General features: G+C 36.7%; 2 protein-coding genes across 2 annotated transcripts; both read left to right on the top strand.

Annotated features, from left to right (window-relative positions):
- The first annotated feature begins 6,964 nt into the window (after positions 1–6,964).
- Positions 6,965–10,414, top strand: LOC115440790 (esterase FE4). The gene is made up of 3 exons (XM_030165257.2): positions 6,965–7,175; positions 8,164–9,479; positions 10,011–10,414. Exons 1-3 carry the CDS (start codon positions 7,047–7,049, stop codon positions 10,216–10,218), a joined length of 1,653 nt encoding a protein of 550 aa, XP_030021117.2. The 5' UTR covers positions 6,965–7,046; the 3' UTR covers positions 10,219–10,414.
- Positions 10,415–14,058: 3,644 nt separating this feature from the next.
- Positions 14,059–16,870, top strand: LOC115440799 (para-nitrobenzyl esterase). Its single transcript, XM_030165269.2, has 3 exons — positions 14,059–14,274; positions 14,408–15,723; positions 16,120–16,870. The coding sequence occupies exons 1-3, from the start codon at positions 14,146–14,148 to the stop codon at positions 16,307–16,309; spliced, it is 1,635 nt and encodes a 544-aa protein (XP_030021129.2). The 5' UTR covers positions 14,059–14,145; the 3' UTR covers positions 16,310–16,870.
- The last annotated feature ends 250 nt before the right edge of the window (positions 16,871–17,120 follow it).

Below are 17,120 nucleotides of genomic sequence, written 5' to 3'. Positions count from 1 at the left end.
TTCACTATAACGTTTCGTACTCTCAGTAAGACTATCAGACACAACAAATTCTCGACCTACGTGCTTGTTTAGTATCGTTGTGGTAATATATTAAAGTGGTCACAGCTACACAAGCCACTTGTGAATCCCACGCGATCATTCAGACCATTTAATACTAGCATATAAGCGCCCACACATTTAAAACATGAATTTATACATGTTTAAAATAAACTCATTGTGTATTGTGTACCATTATAATTCTAGTAAGACATAACAAAAATATATAGCCATATATATCCTTTTTTCATACAGTCGCGTCATACTTATGTCTCTACAACACGTGATAACCGGAGTAGAGTCTTAATAGAGTACCGATTGGCGGGAGATGATCATCCTAATATTACATCTCATGTCTCAGGATGGCGATCGCAGATGAATACTAAACAATATTTTGTAATTCAAAGTATTGGGTGTTAGGTAGTGTTTCTACTGATTATGGGCGGTCGTATCGCTTACCATCACACGAACGACAAGCCCGTCTCGTCATTCAAAGCAATAAAAAAATGGTAGGCCTTAAGAAATAATGAATACAGGGCGTATATGTTGCTATCAATGTAGAATACCACTTAATTAACATTTTTTTATTTCATATTCCTAAATAAACATAAATAAAATATGCATATTCATTTATTTTTATCTAAATTATTACATTATATCAGAATCCCAACAATGTTTATCTCGTTTATGACTTATCAAGGAGGAAGCATGTCGCTAACAAGGCCTTTGAGTTCCTCACAAGAACTCAAACCGCTTCAGTGTGTAAACATCATATTTCCAAGAAGTTATTAACAATGGGGGTGAACGTCGCCTTTGCCCCGCACACTTTCGCCCCTATAAAGGCGGTAATTAGTTTGTATCGGTTCAAATCCCCGGCACGTGAAGCTTGAACTATTAGAACTTTTGAAAGCAACTAATTCATGCTGAGTTCTAAACGGGTTAGTGGAATAATGTAACATGAAACACAATAGTATTTTTTTATATGTGCACGGCTAAGGTACACCATTACAGTTAATGGTATGTGGAGTGGGATCCAATAGCATGTCGACTGACGAGAGATGATTACCCCTTGGCAGTCGACATAATTATGCCGGCCTGTTGGAACCAGATACACAGACTGATCCCGGAACGTGACACACTTACATGGGCCACTATGGCGGGTTTTAACACCTTGCGTACGATGGTCGCTATCCGGATGGATATAAAATATATCCTACCACCAACAAAATATATACAAGTACATAAACCAATTTCACATAATATGCACAAATATGTTCATAATTTTAAAATAATTACTCTAAAACGCAAACAAATCTTTTAATCATTCATAGAAGCTGATTGTATATTCAAACACCTTAAATCCATTTGTGCTTGCATTAATTTACTTAAAAATTACATTCATTTCTAAAAATTCAAACAAAATCCTATGTAAATTATGAAAATAACACATCAGTTTACTAGAGTTTCAGACAAATTCAATTGAAATGAATACCTACTACAGTCACAAATATGCACGCTCATTTATAAATATAAAATATATATCATCGGACACTGTACAACAACTGGACAGTGTCGAACAACTGTAATATCTGCCAGTTGCTTCAGGAACGAAAAGGATAACAGCCGGCAAACAACTTGAATACACTACTGCGTGGTGTGATAGTTACTACAACATAAACATCGCTAAAACAAAAGCCAAAAGAGTTGCAACAACACAAACGTCACTAAAATAAAAGCTATAAGAGTTGCAACAACATAAACATCACTAAAAAATAAGCCGCAAGAGTTGCAACAACACAAACGTCACTAAAATAAAAGCCACAAGAGTAGCGACTACACAAATGACGCGAAAATAAAAGCCATAAGAGTTGCAACAACACAAACGTCATTAAAATAAAAGCCGTAAGAGATGCCACAACAGTAATAGAATAATTTTCTATGACCATTTGCAGAAAAGAAACCGTAAGACTATGCTATATTTAAGACAACTCCAGACATGACCTTCGACTCTTGGCTATGTAAAAAAAAAAACAATTGTTTTCAGATACCTCGTACTAAAACTTCTATTTCACACTTAACCGTTTGGTAAGAGTATCTTGTATCAAAGCGGCTTTCGTGGAACAACTCCAGTGAAATTGCCAAGTGCGTATGGTTAATTAATGATTTTGCACGGACCAAGTTCCCGCAAACGTTAAGGGAATTTAAATGCTGCGGTTTGGTGCAAGGTGTAAGATAAAGACTGTTAGAGCAACTAAATATTTATAGAAAAAGAAATTAAAAGTCTACCAAGGCCTGTTAAAAAACATGGTAAAGGTAAATCATACTACCTCTCTTTATAATATATCCCTACCCAGCATAGAAACTGTATAACCGACTCATGCCTTTTTATTTAATTATACAATTATTCATTTTTATAAAGTACCGACTTTTTTTTTTGTTGCACAACTCCTAGTAAACTAGTTAGAATGCTTATATTATACAATTTATCTAGACATTACCTAATACTGTAAAATATAATAAAAAAAATATCTTATGCTACAATAAAAAAACTGTAATAAACATAACCGCTCCGCTCGTCGACCCGCTAATAGCAGCCGCTTATACCCTGCGCCGTATCTAGCCCCAGAGTCAGCCGAGCTTCGCTTGGAACTGTTTACAATTCAGACATTCTTTGAATATTCAGAACATTCGCAACGAATATTATCTCTATTATGTTACATTAGTGCATCGTTTTAACGTGTTTACTAGACTATTTATGTTCTATGTCGGAATATGTTGATCTCTTCCGTTTGGCAGCGTAGACATTGGATAGCAAAGGCATTTAATAAAAGATACAAACCATCAAATCCCTTCTGCAAGATATGATAAGTGTCATGCTGTCCCACATTAGACTGATGATTACATCAGTAACCAATGCAATATTAATTGTTGTTAGTTCGCGATTTGTTGAAACACGTAAATTATAATCTATACTATTATATAAAGCTGAAGAGTTTGTTTGTTTGTTTGTTTGAACGCGCTAATCTCAGGAACTACCGGTCCAAACTGAAAAATTATTTTTGTGTTGGGTAGCCCTTTGTTCGTGGAGTGCTATAGGCTATATATCATCACGCTATACCGAATAGGAGTAGAGCAGTAATGGCTAATCTCAGGAAATACCGGTCCAAACTGAAAAATTCTTTTTGCGTTGGATAGCCCTTTGTTCGTGGAGTGCTATAGGCTGTATATTATCACGCTATGCCCATTAGGAGCGGAGCAGTAATGGCTAATCTCAGGAAATACCGGTTCGAACTGAAAAAATATTTTTGTGTTGGATAGCCCTTTGTTTGTGGAGTGCTATAGGCTATATATCATCACGCTATACCCAATAGGAGCGGAACAGTAATGGCTAATCTCAGGAATTATCGGTTCGAACCGAAAAAAATATTTTTGTATTGGATAGCCCTTTGTTTGTGGAGTGCTATAGGCTTTATATCATCACGCTATGCCCAATAGGAGCGGAGCAGTAATTAAACATGTTGCAAAAACGGGGAAAATTTATTAGTTTTGAGAGCTTCTGTTGCGTGCGCTGCGTAAACGGTTAAAGTTATGTAACAATAATGTATGACGGGATTGTTCCTCTTAAAAAGTTCTACAAAAATATATCATAAAACAAAGTCCCCGCTGCATCGGTCTGCCCGAACGTGTTAAACTCAAAAACTACCCAACGTATTAGGATAAAATTTGGTATGGAGACAGTTTGAGACCCTGGGAAGAACATAGGCTCCCGAGAAAATATATATAGGGAGACTTTTATAACGGAAATCTTTAGCCCGAAAAACTTTATAACGCGGGCGGAGCCACGGGCAAAAGCTATCAATTAATAAATGGTAGCATCTATACTAATGTTTTTTCCGATGTAGTCGTAAATAACTTTGGCAAAAACAATCACACATTCATATTTTTTACGCATTTAATAACAAAGGGTACCAAAGCTTAGATCTCAATATTAATGAATACAAAAAGACGCACAATTTATGATTTACAAATGTAACATATATAGTAATAGAGTTCATAATTATTCAGCAGGAAACAAGATAGTTCATAATTATTCAGAAGGAACGCGGAAGACTGGAGCGCATTATGCATACGCCCCCTGTATTACAACATGCAAATTTACTTCGGCAAGTGACAAAATCATTAACAACTCTTGCATAATCTCACCGAGGTGTGGCAAGGGCGGGCAAACCAATTTATTATGTAGTATACATATACTAAAAAAGCAGCGATAGTATGCTTCTGTTAGAAGTTCTTTATAGGAATCTTTATTATATCTAATGACGTGTGTATTCTTTGTGAATTATCAATAACGTTGAAAGAAGAGAGAGGAAACCTGCATAGCTGAGAAGTTTTCTAGGAATATTGAGGCTGTGTGAAGTCTGCCAATCCGCATTAAGCCAGCGTGGTGGACTAATACGTAATCCCTCTCAGTAGTAAAGGAGGCCCTTGCCCAGCAGTGGGACAGTATATAATACAGGGCTGACATTATTATTCTACATAATATATCAAAAAGTGTATGTGAAATCTGCTATACTAGGCCAGCGTGAACTAAAGCCGAAACCCTCTCTAAAGTACAAAAGGCTCCTGTCCACCAGTGGAACAATACAGGGCTGGTATTATAACATTATATTACCTTATAAAGTAATTTTAATTTTAGATATAGTTTGAAATCGACTACCTCAGTAGCATAGTTGTATTGACTGTGCAGCACAACATTGCTCTGAATATAAAAGCAAAGTAATATTGAGTTTTTCAGCTGTGTGAGTCCGATGCGCTATAAGGCGATCTCACCATGAATCTCAATTTTACATCGAAAGACAATTTTTCCTACGTTGTTGCCATATTATGATAACTACTTTCGTCCAATCATGGAGATCTATTGCACAATATTAAGTACTGATTACTAAATATTATCTCTTAATTAACATAATGTGTGACAATGGAATATACTCGTAGATAATATGAAATTGATTGTCTTTTATTTGACAACATGTTTACTGAATTTGATCAACTTTTAAACTAATAGTGATAACAAAAAATATGTATTTCTTGTATGTTTGTATGTAATGAATAAATTCGAAAACTACTAACCGATTTTGTAATTCACTGACAGGACCTGCATTACCATTGACTATTTTTTAATCTCGGGCCTAGGCATTAACATGGACGAAGCCGTAGACAAAAGCTAGTATAAATTAACAGCGTTGGATAACATTCAAAAACCTTAATAACATATTTCAGAATCTCAAAGAATTTTCTACAAAACAAGCGCGTTTGCTTGAGATATAAAATCAACAGTTGTACAGTTTATCACCGGGGCAGCCGTGACCTCGCTGACCTAATTCCCGGCTCCTACGGGATCCGTATTGAGACGGGCCGAATGTGCGCAGCCTTGAACGGCATTGTGGGCTTTGAAATAGATAAATGCGGGTAAAAGTCAGTGATTAGCTTAATCGATTTTGGGTCTTATTAATTACTGATAGCTTGCATATTCGCCCGTCAAAAACTACTAAACGGATTTGGATGAAATTTGGCAGACGGGTGGATCATGTCCTACTTTTTATCCCCGTCGAATAAGATATATTAGAAATTAAATAGATGACGTTATGGATCGCTGAAGTATTAAAGGTACTTTGTAGCAGATAGGCTTTTGCACGCGGGCGAAACAGCAAGCAACACCTAGTACTATATAATCTTCGTAATCATTTTTAATTCTATTGGCTGTCGGCAAACGATAGCGGATAACACCTGATTACTGATATCTTGGGTGATGATATATTTTTTCTTTTTCCTGGTAGTTTACCCAACAAACTTAGTACACTAGGTTACATAGGTTCAGAAACAATTCCCACATGGCTTACTGCGGTCTTGTCTGTCAGTATAGAACACACACATATAAAAGGCTGAAACAGAACTTGACAATAACAATTCCCTTTGTAAAGTAAAGCCTCAAAGCTGACTTTTCCCAGTGAAAACATTCTTTACTACCACTGTCCCACTAAATGTAGGCGTATCACTTTTTACCAACCGTATTAGAGAAATGATATGTCACTAAAATGGCACTGGTTCATTGCCAACCTCCTCTATAGATATGGCTCCAGCTAAATCGTTTTAGCCATCGATAGCCTAGTTGAGAATGGAACGGACTGCCGAGACGAAAATCCATACATTCAAAACCCAAGGCACACGCTCACAGACAAGCTCTAACTTTTCGATATGTGTATTTTTTTCGATATGTGTATTTTTTCATACGTGCATGGCAAAATGACCCCTCTGCACCTAATGGTAAGTAGATTGGAGTTTAATACAATGTCGACTAATGAGAAATGATTACCCCTCTCCAATCGACACAATTATGCCGGCCTATTGGAACCGCATATACACAGCCTGATCCCGGAACGCGACCCACTTACGTGGGCCACTATAGCGGGTATTAACACCTTGTGTACGATGGTCAGTATACGGGCGGATATAAAATACCACCAGCATGTGCATAGCATGTGTGTTGTTTATCAATAATCCTTCGCTTCAACAATAAAATAAATCATCGTAAGGAAGCCTACATACCTAAGGGTACGACACTAGATTTCAAAGGTATGTGAAGTTGGTCAACCTAAGCTATGCCAGTGTGGTTCACTAACGGACCCTCTCTAGAGTAGAAACTCGTAGCCAACAGCAGGACAGTATATAATACGAAAAAGTATTCTTATTATACTATATTAATAGTTTTGAAAAATATGTTAACCTATAAATCGAAACAAAACCTTCACAGTCAGCCTGATACAAGAACCCATCGTCCAAAGTACACATGGATGCAATAATTGCCTTCGGCCTTGGAGATTGAACCTCATTATCATCGATAACTTTATCAACTGACACATTGTATCATTTACATAACTCCAAAGAGTATTTACTCGCGCTTTGTACTGCGAAACACCTGCGTCAAGAGAGAAATTTATACCGGCTAACTGATGGCACAAGTAACAGTAACTGAGGGAGTGCTGGAAGGCGAGTTAGTGCAAAATGAATACGGAGGAAGTTTCTACAGCTTTAAAGGAATACCGTTCGCCGAACCTCCTGTTGGAAGACTTAGGTTTAAGGTAAATATTATTGTTATCTATAGAGTTGTATTTGTAGTATTCTGATAATGTCACTGCAAGTGACTGTGATGAATCTGGTTCAGTGAAATGCAAAAAATATTTTGATTTACTAATGGCGTTTAATACCTCTACGTTTGTTTCTTTTACTGGGTGTATTCCGTCTTAGTCGTTTAAGAAGTCAACTCCTATTAGTATCAACATTGCACAAAATTTAGAAGTACCAAATACTCTCCATAATGTCTGTCGGACGTATTCCTAGAGTTCAAAATTTATTTGACAAGAATCCTTAACAATTCCATTGTAAATAGAGAGAACAGAATATTTACTGGTGGTGGTAAGTATATGTGAGAGGCCGTATGGGTAGATACGTGGGTGGGTGGGTAGGTAATGTCTATTTCTGCCACCAAGCAGCAATATGTAGTTAGCGTTGTGTTCCAGTTTGTTGGACATTGTAGCTAGTATAACTACTGGACATAATAAGACTTAATACCTCACGTCTCAGGATGGCGAGCGCAGTGCAATACCAAACAATACTTTGTAATTGAAGGTTGGCTTCTACTGTTTATGGGCTGTCGTATCGCTTACCATCAAGCGCGTTGCAAGCTTGTTTCGTTATTCAAAGCAAAAATAAACAAAAAAATAGTAGAAAACGATAAGTTCACAGTTTGTTGTTTGCAGTTTAGATCTCAGATTTTTTTATAGATGATAGCAGGTAGTCCCTAGCTAAGTGGTCATCTCCGATCTCACAAAGCTAGAAGAATTAGAATATAATGTGGATTGTTGAATTTGATATTTGGTTAAGAGATATTAAAATTTCCAAAATCTTATTTTCCCCAATTAAATTTTAATATATCTTTTGAAAAATGCTGTCAGTTCAAAACATTTTTTTTCTCATATTTATAATTAAGCGTATTTAAAAATTTGTTAGAAACAAACAAACATGAAACCATTGAAATAAAAATTAACGCAATATTTCATTTGTCTCCAGGCGCCACAACCACCAAAACCATGGCAGGGAGTACGCAGTGCAAAGAAATTTGGATCAATCTGCTGTCAAATACTGATGGGCTCCCCACCGCCTGTAGGCAGCGAGGACTGTTTATATCTTAATGTCTACACGCCAGACATAAAGCCCAAAAAACTGCTGCCAGTCATGTTCTGGGTGCATGGAGGAGCCTTCGTTAGTGGCAGTAGTAATGCATATGGCCCACGGTTTCTGGTCAGGAAGGACGTTATAGTAGTGACAATCAACTACAGGCTTGAGGTCTTGGGATTCCTCTGTTTAGACACTGAGGACATTCCTGGGAACGCTGGCATGAAAGATCAAGTGGCAGCCCTACGCTGGGTTAATAAAAATATTAAGAACTTCGGTGGTGACCCTAAAAATATTACCATCTTTGGAGTGAGCGCCGGAGGTGCCAGTGTCGGATGGCATTTAGTGTCACCAATGACCAAGGGTCTCTTCAAACGAGCTATAATGCAAAGTGGAGCTCCTACATGTCCTTGGGCCTTGACTGTCGAGCCAAGAGAACTTGCCTTAGCATTCGCTCGTAAACTGGGATGCTATTCCAAAGATGATAAAGAACTCCACGAGTTTTTCCTATCGCAACCTTTAGAGTCGCTCATTGCTACCCAAATGCATTTGACACTTTTTGAACAAGCAAAAAATCTTTTCGAGCCAGTATTTGTCATTGTGGATGAGAAAAAATTCGGTGATAATGAAAGATTCTTCTATGGTGATGTTTATAGTTCTGTAGCTAATGGCGTCCATGAAGGAGTTGACGTTATAACAGGGTACACGGAAGACGAAGGATTACTGGGCGTAGCTCTCGGACTACCCCTAGCCGATAAACTGGAACTGTTCAACCGATTCCACGAGTACCCTGTTCCTAGACCAATAGTAACTAACAAGCCTGTCGGTGAACTTATAAAAGCAGGAAAAATGATCAAGGAATTTTATTTCAAAGACAAAATAAATGTTGAAGACTGGGAGCAATTGGTAAAATATTATTCTGTTGAATTATTTGTATACGGTATTATTCAATTCGCAAAATTGTATTCAAATGCGAAGAAAAATAAAGTTTATTTGTACAAATTCACTTGCAAATCTGAAAGAAATGCTTTGGCTCATGTTATGTTAGGAATGAGTGCACTGCTCAAGGATAAGAAGGTAGTCAGCCACGGAGATGATGTTGGCTACTTATTCGAAGTTGAATTTGTTAGGAACAAAGTAGAATTGGGCTCAGAAACATTTGAGTTGATCGATAAAGTAACGACGATGTGGACAAACTTCGCGAAGTATGGGTGAGTTTACATCAATTCCTTGTTGATAACTTGATTGTTTACCATATTTTTATCTGTTATTATAATTGCTTCATGAATAATGGAAAAGGAAGGTGTAACAGATGTTATAGATATCCAGAGCTGTAAAATATTTAAACTAATTTCAAATAGTCACACACAGTAAAATATACATATAGTTACTAGAAAACTTTTAGTATATTCGTTTCATTACCCATATATACCCATTTAAAAAGATAATTTATGATATTATTAATTATGACAATTCGACTAGTGATGGACGGCTTAGTGGCGTAGTTGTATTACGGTATAACTGCCTTGCTCAAGCGCAAGTTCAATCGCCAGGTTTTGCTCAGTATCAGCGCGAAGTTTATAATTTGTGCACGTTACTGCAATAGGCTCGCCCCTTGACACATCATACGATAGAATTCGCATGGGGATAAGTTGAAGAACTAGATGTCTATGTCTTGAAGAAAATACGTGTTTGTGATTATTTGCAATGATCCCTGTTTTAATCATTAAATTTATATCCAGGAACCCGACCCCAGATGACAGCTTTGGAGTTACTTGGACCCCGTACAGTTTGAAGCATCAGGATTATTTAGAGATCGGGAACAAGATTGTTTCGCGTGTTGAGCCCGACAAAGAACAAATCGAATTCTGGGAAAACCTTTACAAGAAATTCTGTCCAGGATTTGTACATTCGTCACACAATCCAAATACAAAATGCTCTATATTTTAATGTAAAATTTACTCGTATTTTAAGTGGAAACCAACTTGAAGCATAAATATCGAATTTTTATTGAAGCATAAAAATAATGTGTGGTCCTTGAATCCTTTTCTATTTTTTAAATTTTCTATATACTTAAATGTTACATTTAGCATATCACACACGGCAGCTATAATGTACATGATTATAATAAACACGATGTACTTCATAAATGTTTTCATTGAAAGCGTCACAAGATCACCCATCCCAGCTATAATATATTTCTTTGCTTCTTCTATATTTTTAGCTTATCATGAGATACCGAGCGATACCAAAATATACATTAATCATACATGTACATATCTCGATACATGTAAACAATTTTCATATATCAAGTCATATTTATCTTCAAACAGAGACTTCGGACTTCTCGACCGAAGTTTCTTTAAAAGATTAAAGACATAGCAGTCAGTCTATTCCATTGCCTTCGAAATGCGGACGTCGTAATCTATCTATCTATACTTATAATAAATTTGTAGAGAGGTCAATTCTGTACATGAAATATATTTCCAAAATAACTATCAGGGGGTGATTAGGGATCGATACTGATGCCAAAAATGCAATTAGTAAAATCTTTGTCTGTCTGTCTGTCTGTCTGTCTGTCTGTCTGTATAACCGTTATAGAAACAAAAACTACTCGACGGATTGTAACGAAACTTGGTACAATTATTTTTCATACTCCTATGCCGGTTATAGTATACTTTTCATCACGCTACAATTAATAGGAGCAGAGCAGTGAAGGGAAATGTTGGGAAAACGGGAGACGTTACTCCATTTTTTAAGCTTCCGTCGCGTATGCAACTTTAATGGTTAAAGCTACACAGAAATCATGTATGACGGAAATGTTCTCCTTAAAATTATGTAAAAAATATCCTCCGACAGCATATGTCTATCTTTTATGGTTGACTCACAATAACACGTGTAACTCCCGATAGCTTAGCAGTTCGAAGCTTTCTCATTATATTTGTCTACTCTTACGTTTATAATACTCTCAGTCATCCCTAATTAAAAAAGTTAACATTATTAAATATACCATAAAAAAGAATCATATAAATCGATATAGAAACACCAATGTTATACATGAAATACGCTAATAATAAGCCATCACGCGTGAATACTGAATCATGCTATAAGGATTATTTTTGTATATATATAAGGTCGCGAACGCACAGGCAGGCGGCTTGCTTGGCACCTAGAGGCTAGCGAATCACCTAGCGAGTAGCTTCGTAAAACGAACATTCTCGAACGTTCGCGACCGGCTCCATTTTTGAAGTCCGAAATCCACGCGGGCGAAGCTGCGGGCGGAAGGTAGTATCAAAATAAAACACTTAATAGAAGGCGTGAGCAAGAATCCATGCTAATGGAAACTCAACTCAAAATCCCCTACCACATCTGTTTGCATGTCTGAACGCGACAAACTCAAACACTACCCAACTGCTTGCGATAAAATATGAATTTACAATTTGGAACTTATCCCGAAAAACTCTTTTGCGCAGACGAAGCCCCGAGCAAGCTAGTAATAAGTAACTTGACAGATCCGTAATAGGGCATTAACAATAAGAAAACCCTGTATAAGATCTTAGTAATTCGAAAGTGCCTCAATCGAGCCGTATACCAATGGAATGATGGGATGGATTAGGAAGGGAAGATACTGATTTCTTATGTTTACACGAGTGTTAGACATTGAAATAAAACCTTTTCGAATTTTGTCGTTGTTTTTCATAAGAATATTTTCTCCAAAATTTCGAGGACTTTGCAGTCTTCCCAGCCCCAAGGAAGTCTCGACTTCAAACATAAGTTTAGATGGCCTTTCCTGCAATTCACTCCGTTGTATATTCGAGAAGCCGACATAACGCGATCCACTAGTGCTATCTTCCGCATAAAAATGCATGTCCCCAATTGACAACATATCTTTGATATGCAAGATGAAAAGCGTGGGGGAGAGCACCGAGCCGTGAGGAACGCCAGCGATCTTGGTCTCGGATATCGTCAACGTTAACTTTTAGTCTCGGACCATCCAGAAAGCTGACAATCTACTTGCAGAGTCCCACAGGGATACTATTAGGATGGCAGCTTCGAAAGAAGGCTGCTATACCAGATCCTATCAAAGGCCTTATATCCAATATTTCTCTTCAAATTCATTCTGTCAAGTACCTGAGATTTGGGAAGTGTAGTACTGTATTAATATTGGTCTTGCCCATTTGTTATCGCATTATGTAATCTTGGAAGCATAGGCATAGGGATTGAACAAGTTAAATTAAAACGTGTTATTTATATCGATATTATTTTTTAAATCAGGTTTTATAGCAGTTTATTATTATTTATTAAACAATTTTGTACACAACGTTAACATAATATAACCTAAAAATAACTCTGTAAAAATACAAAAGAAAAATAAAATCTGTAATGGTTCTTATTATATATTTAATTAAAATTAATTTTATGATGTATTCCAATGTCATATGTAACAAAAAATAATATAATTTTTGATATTTACGAAGGAATTTTTAATCACAGTGGCGACCTTGGGCGAAGGAGGGGTGTCGAGGAATTACTCAAAACCTTGCGCAATATCCAACAGAGAATCTTTTTAGATCATCATCGTGTTACCATAAGCATACCACGAAATTGTTGAAATCCGTTATCTTTTTATTATTTTGCTGCCGCTCAAGGTCTCTCGCCGGCGCTAGCAGGGGATAAAGATAGGAAAGGCCTCGCAAAGATTTGCCACCCAGAGCCACGCATTAGTTAAGGCCGCCACTGCACATATATGTAATATTAACTTGAAATATACACCAATCAATAAATAAAAGTCTTCAGTAAAATGCCGTGAGCATAGGATGTAATAATGGGAACCAATACATCTTGTTATAAAAATCCATTTATTTTGTTATATTAGGGTCTTTTCCATTGGTCTTTTAGATATATAACATAAATAACTGTTTTACAGAAATTTAAATATAAGTGTAAAAGTTAGCAAAACAAATGCATTTTTTAAACCTTAAACCAAAAGAGATAACATAAAATGTGCTTTCGCCGGAAAGAGTTGCAAGAATATTAAGATTGCAAAGGGCGTCAAAGTTGTTCAGTATAAACAAACTCCGTAAAATTTTAAATCTAATATTTGTCATTCTTTGTTAGTAATTCCTCAGAGGGGCCTGAAATACGAAATACCATCAACCTGACGTGATGTTTTTGAGACATAGACCATCAAACGAGTAAATGGGTCACCTAAAGATTTTTTTTATACGTTCACAGTAAAGTGACTTCACTGCACTTTATAGTAAACGGAGTGAAGTTCAGATAGAATGTCGACTACATATGATTTCCTCTCGCTAGTCGACACAATTATGCCGGCCGGTACAGCCTCATCCCGGAACGCGACTCACTTACGTAAGCCACTATGGTGGATTTGAACTCCTTTTGTACAGACTATATGCTACTACTTCGAATGATACCAGAAGAATCATCTGTGCCCTACCAGATTAAAAGGAAAGAAACCGAAATTAGATGGGCATGTTTGAGCATCCCGAAATCTCACTTAAAAACAAAGTGCAACAGCGATCTCTGTTTTCATGTGCATTTTCTGGAAAATGTTGGCACTACCACGGTCTAGCTGGCCCATCCACCTTATAAATGAATACGTCTTCACCACGATTCAACCATTTATTATATCATGTTAACCAATCATTCGTCAAGTATCGACAACAAGACTTCCCAAAGTACTGACCACAACACTACCTAGTCAATATTATTTTTACCATTCTCCTTCCATATCAGATTATATTTTATCAACAAACTGCGTGGCATTAAGATTAAAATTGAAACATATAGGAACAGTACACGCAGTTCGTGTCACAAATCACTTGTAATTCTCGTCGGGAGGTAACCGCGCTTATAATGACACAAGTTAAAGTAACTGAGGGGGTGCTGGAGGGGGAGTTAGTGGAGAATCTATACGGAGGAAGTTACTACAGCTTTAAAGGAATACCGTTCGCCGAACCGCCCGTTGGAAGACTTAGGTTTAAGGTAATATTAGGTTTTATAAATTAAGGACATACATGTGTATCTTTTTTTTAACCGACTCCAAATAACAAAGAATTATCTATTCATTCACTAAAAAAAGTTTAAAATAAGATGCTATTCTAATGTTGGTTCCCAGGCTCCCCAACCACCAAAAGCATGGGAAGGAGTGCGATCTGCAAAAGAATTCGGACCATTCTCCTATCAGGTCGATTGGTGGTCGCCAACGCCCATAGGCAGCGAGGACTGCTTGTACCTCAACGTCTACACGCCAGACATAAAGCCCAAAAAACTCCTGCCAGTCATGTTCTGGGTCCACGGAGGAGGCTTCGTAAGCGGCAGTAGTAATGAATACGGCCCACAACTGTTGGTCAAGAAAGATGTTATAGTAGTGACAACCAATTACAGGCTGGAGATCTTGGGATTCCTTTGTTTAGATACTGAAGACATACCTGGCAATGCTGGCATGAAAGATCAAGTGGCAGCCCTGCGATGGGTTAATAAAAATATTAAGAATTTCGGTGGTGACCCTGATAATATTACAATCTTTGGTGAAAGCGCAGGCGGTGCAAGTATCGGGTGGCTTATAGTGTCACCAATGACTAAAGGCCTCTATAAAAAAGCTATAACTCAAAGTGGAACTTCTACATGCTCTTGGTCTCAGTCTTTCGAGCCACGAGAACGTGCTTTAGCATTAGCGCGTAAATTGGGTTGTTATTCTGAAGATGATAAAGAACTCCATGAATTTTTTATATCCCTACCTTTCGAGTCCCTCGTTTCTACACAAACTCGTTTAACAATGGCTGAAGAAACAAAAAATGTTTTCGAACCAGTGTTCATCGTTGTCGATGAGAAGAAATTTGGTGATAATGAAAGATTCTTTTACGGTGATGTTTTTAGTTCTGTAGCTAATGGTCTTCATGAGGGAGTTACTCTTATGACAGGATATACAGAGGACGAAGGGATACTGAACATGGCACTCGGCATACCCGTACAGGATAAAATTGATCTAATCAACCGATTCCATGACTACCTTGTCCCAAAACCAATAGCAATTAACAACCTCATCAGTGATCAGATACAGGCAGGAAAAATGATCAAGGAATATTATTTTAAAGGAAAAGTAAATATTGAAGACTGGGAACAATTGGTAAAATATTATTCTTTAGAAGTATTTGTATATTCCACTATTCAGTTTGCAAAATTATGTGCAAATGCGAAGAAAAATAAGGTCTATTTATATAAATTCACTTGCAAATCTGAGAGGAATGTTTTTGGACCTGTGATGGGTATGGGTGAACTGATCAAGGATAAACAAGTGGTGTGTCACGCAGATGACCTTTACTATTTATTCGATCTTGGCCCTTTGGAAAATGTAAAACCAGAAGTAGGCTCAAAATCATACGAAATGATTGAAAATGTGACGAAGATTTGGACAGACTTCGCTAAATATGGGTGAGTTTAAAATATTTAATTGTTGCATTATCACAAATATATCTCACTAAATATATTAAAACCCAGCTTTTACTCATGTGTTCAAACATTTATGTCGCTTTTTTATAAATGCCTTACTAGCTTCAACTAGTCATTTTATGAGCAGAATCAAATTGAAAATATTTTAACTTTATCAGATTTGACGAGTGAGTCTTATCACATAGATTGAAAAAGACATATTAAACATCGACTTACGTCTTAAGCTATTGGGGATTTCCAAATCCTAATCTTATCGAAGATTACAAATGACATATAGATGAATTTACCCTGACAGTTTAGCACTTGCCAAACTTCCCAATTCATTGTCATTTAAATAAATGCTACTGTAGATCCTGACGAGCTATATCTTCTTTACAGGAACCCGACTCCTGATGACAGCTTCGGAGTAGAATGGAAACCTTACACGTTGGAGAACCAGGATTATCTAGAGATCGGAAACGAGATAGTAGCTGGCGTAGAACCCGACAAAGAAGAAGTAGAATTCTGGGAAAAACTTTACAAGAAATATGCCCCCGCACTTGTTTATTCCACATATATTTCAAAATGAATACTGAAATATTGAAAATAAATTACAATTATTAAAAAAATTATAACGACAATATTGAAATTAGTCAACCATTTTATCTTTAGCGAAAAGTAACAAGAAGCAGATCAAAATTAGGAAAAGTAGTAAACTTCCTTTAGTAAAGGTCGAAGTAGAGTATGCGCTCATGATGTTCTCCTACATTAATTTGAATTATATAAAGAATATTTTTTATCTAGTTAATAATAATTCCTTATAACAAAGATGTTATCTTTGTTATCCATAAAGATACATGCTGGTAGGAGTATTTTATATGCGCCCGAATAGCCACCACCGTACACAATATGTTAAGACATATCTGTGTGCCGTACCGGGGTCAACCTATGCGACTCCAATAGGCCGGCACAATTGTATCGACTGCCTAGGAGTAATTAACTCTCATCAGTCGACATTCTATTGGACCCCACTCCACTTACCATCAGGTGCTGTGGGGACACTTTGCCTTGCATTTATAAAAAAAGAGAAACACAACCAAGATTTTTCGCAGCTTACAAAATAAAGATGTCAACATCCCCATTAAAGGCATCTTGTCACTTCTTTTATTTTACGACCTATTTGTTAGTTTTCTGAGATAAAATTAGAAAAAAGTTAGTTAATTGTAGCCGCTCAAAACAATATTATTGTAATTTTAGTCCCGATTATCAATGCTTTTTTTACAATTTTGTCAAATTGTGGAATGGACATTATTCTTCCTTTTATTTTGAGTATAGGCAACAATTATGATAATGACACCTTACAAATATTTATTTTATTTTGTTGCATTATTTTTGTAATT

Source organism: Manduca sexta, chromosome 19 (genome assembly GCF_014839805.1).
Source record: "Manduca sexta isolate Smith_Timp_Sample1 chromosome 19, JHU_Msex_v1.0, whole genome shotgun sequence".
Taxonomy (NCBI): Eukaryota; Metazoa; Arthropoda; class Insecta; order Lepidoptera; family Sphingidae; genus Manduca; species Manduca sexta.
This window is presented reverse-complemented; position numbering and strand designations above follow the sequence as displayed.

Coding starts and splice junctions, on each gene's coding strand:
- LOC115440790 (XM_030165257.2), top strand. CDS start 7,047: ATGGCACAAGTAACAGTAACTGAGGGAGTGCTGGAAGGCGAGTTAGTG. Junction 7,176..8,163: donor TTGGAAGACTTAGGTTTAAG/GTAAATATTATT, acceptor ATTTGTCTCCAG/GCGCCACAACCACCAAAACC. Junction 9,480..10,010: donor ACAAACTTCGCGAAGTATGG/GTGAGTTTACAT, acceptor ATTTATATCCAG/GAACCCGACCCCAGATGACA.
- LOC115440799 (XM_030165269.2), top strand. CDS start 14,146: ATGACACAAGTTAAAGTAACTGAGGGGGTGCTGGAGGGGGAGTTAGTG. Junction 14,275..14,407: donor TTGGAAGACTTAGGTTTAAG/GTAATATTAGGT, acceptor GTTGGTTCCCAG/GCTCCCCAACCACCAAAAGC. Junction 15,724..16,119: donor ACAGACTTCGCTAAATATGG/GTGAGTTTAAAA, acceptor TCTTCTTTACAG/GAACCCGACTCCTGATGACA.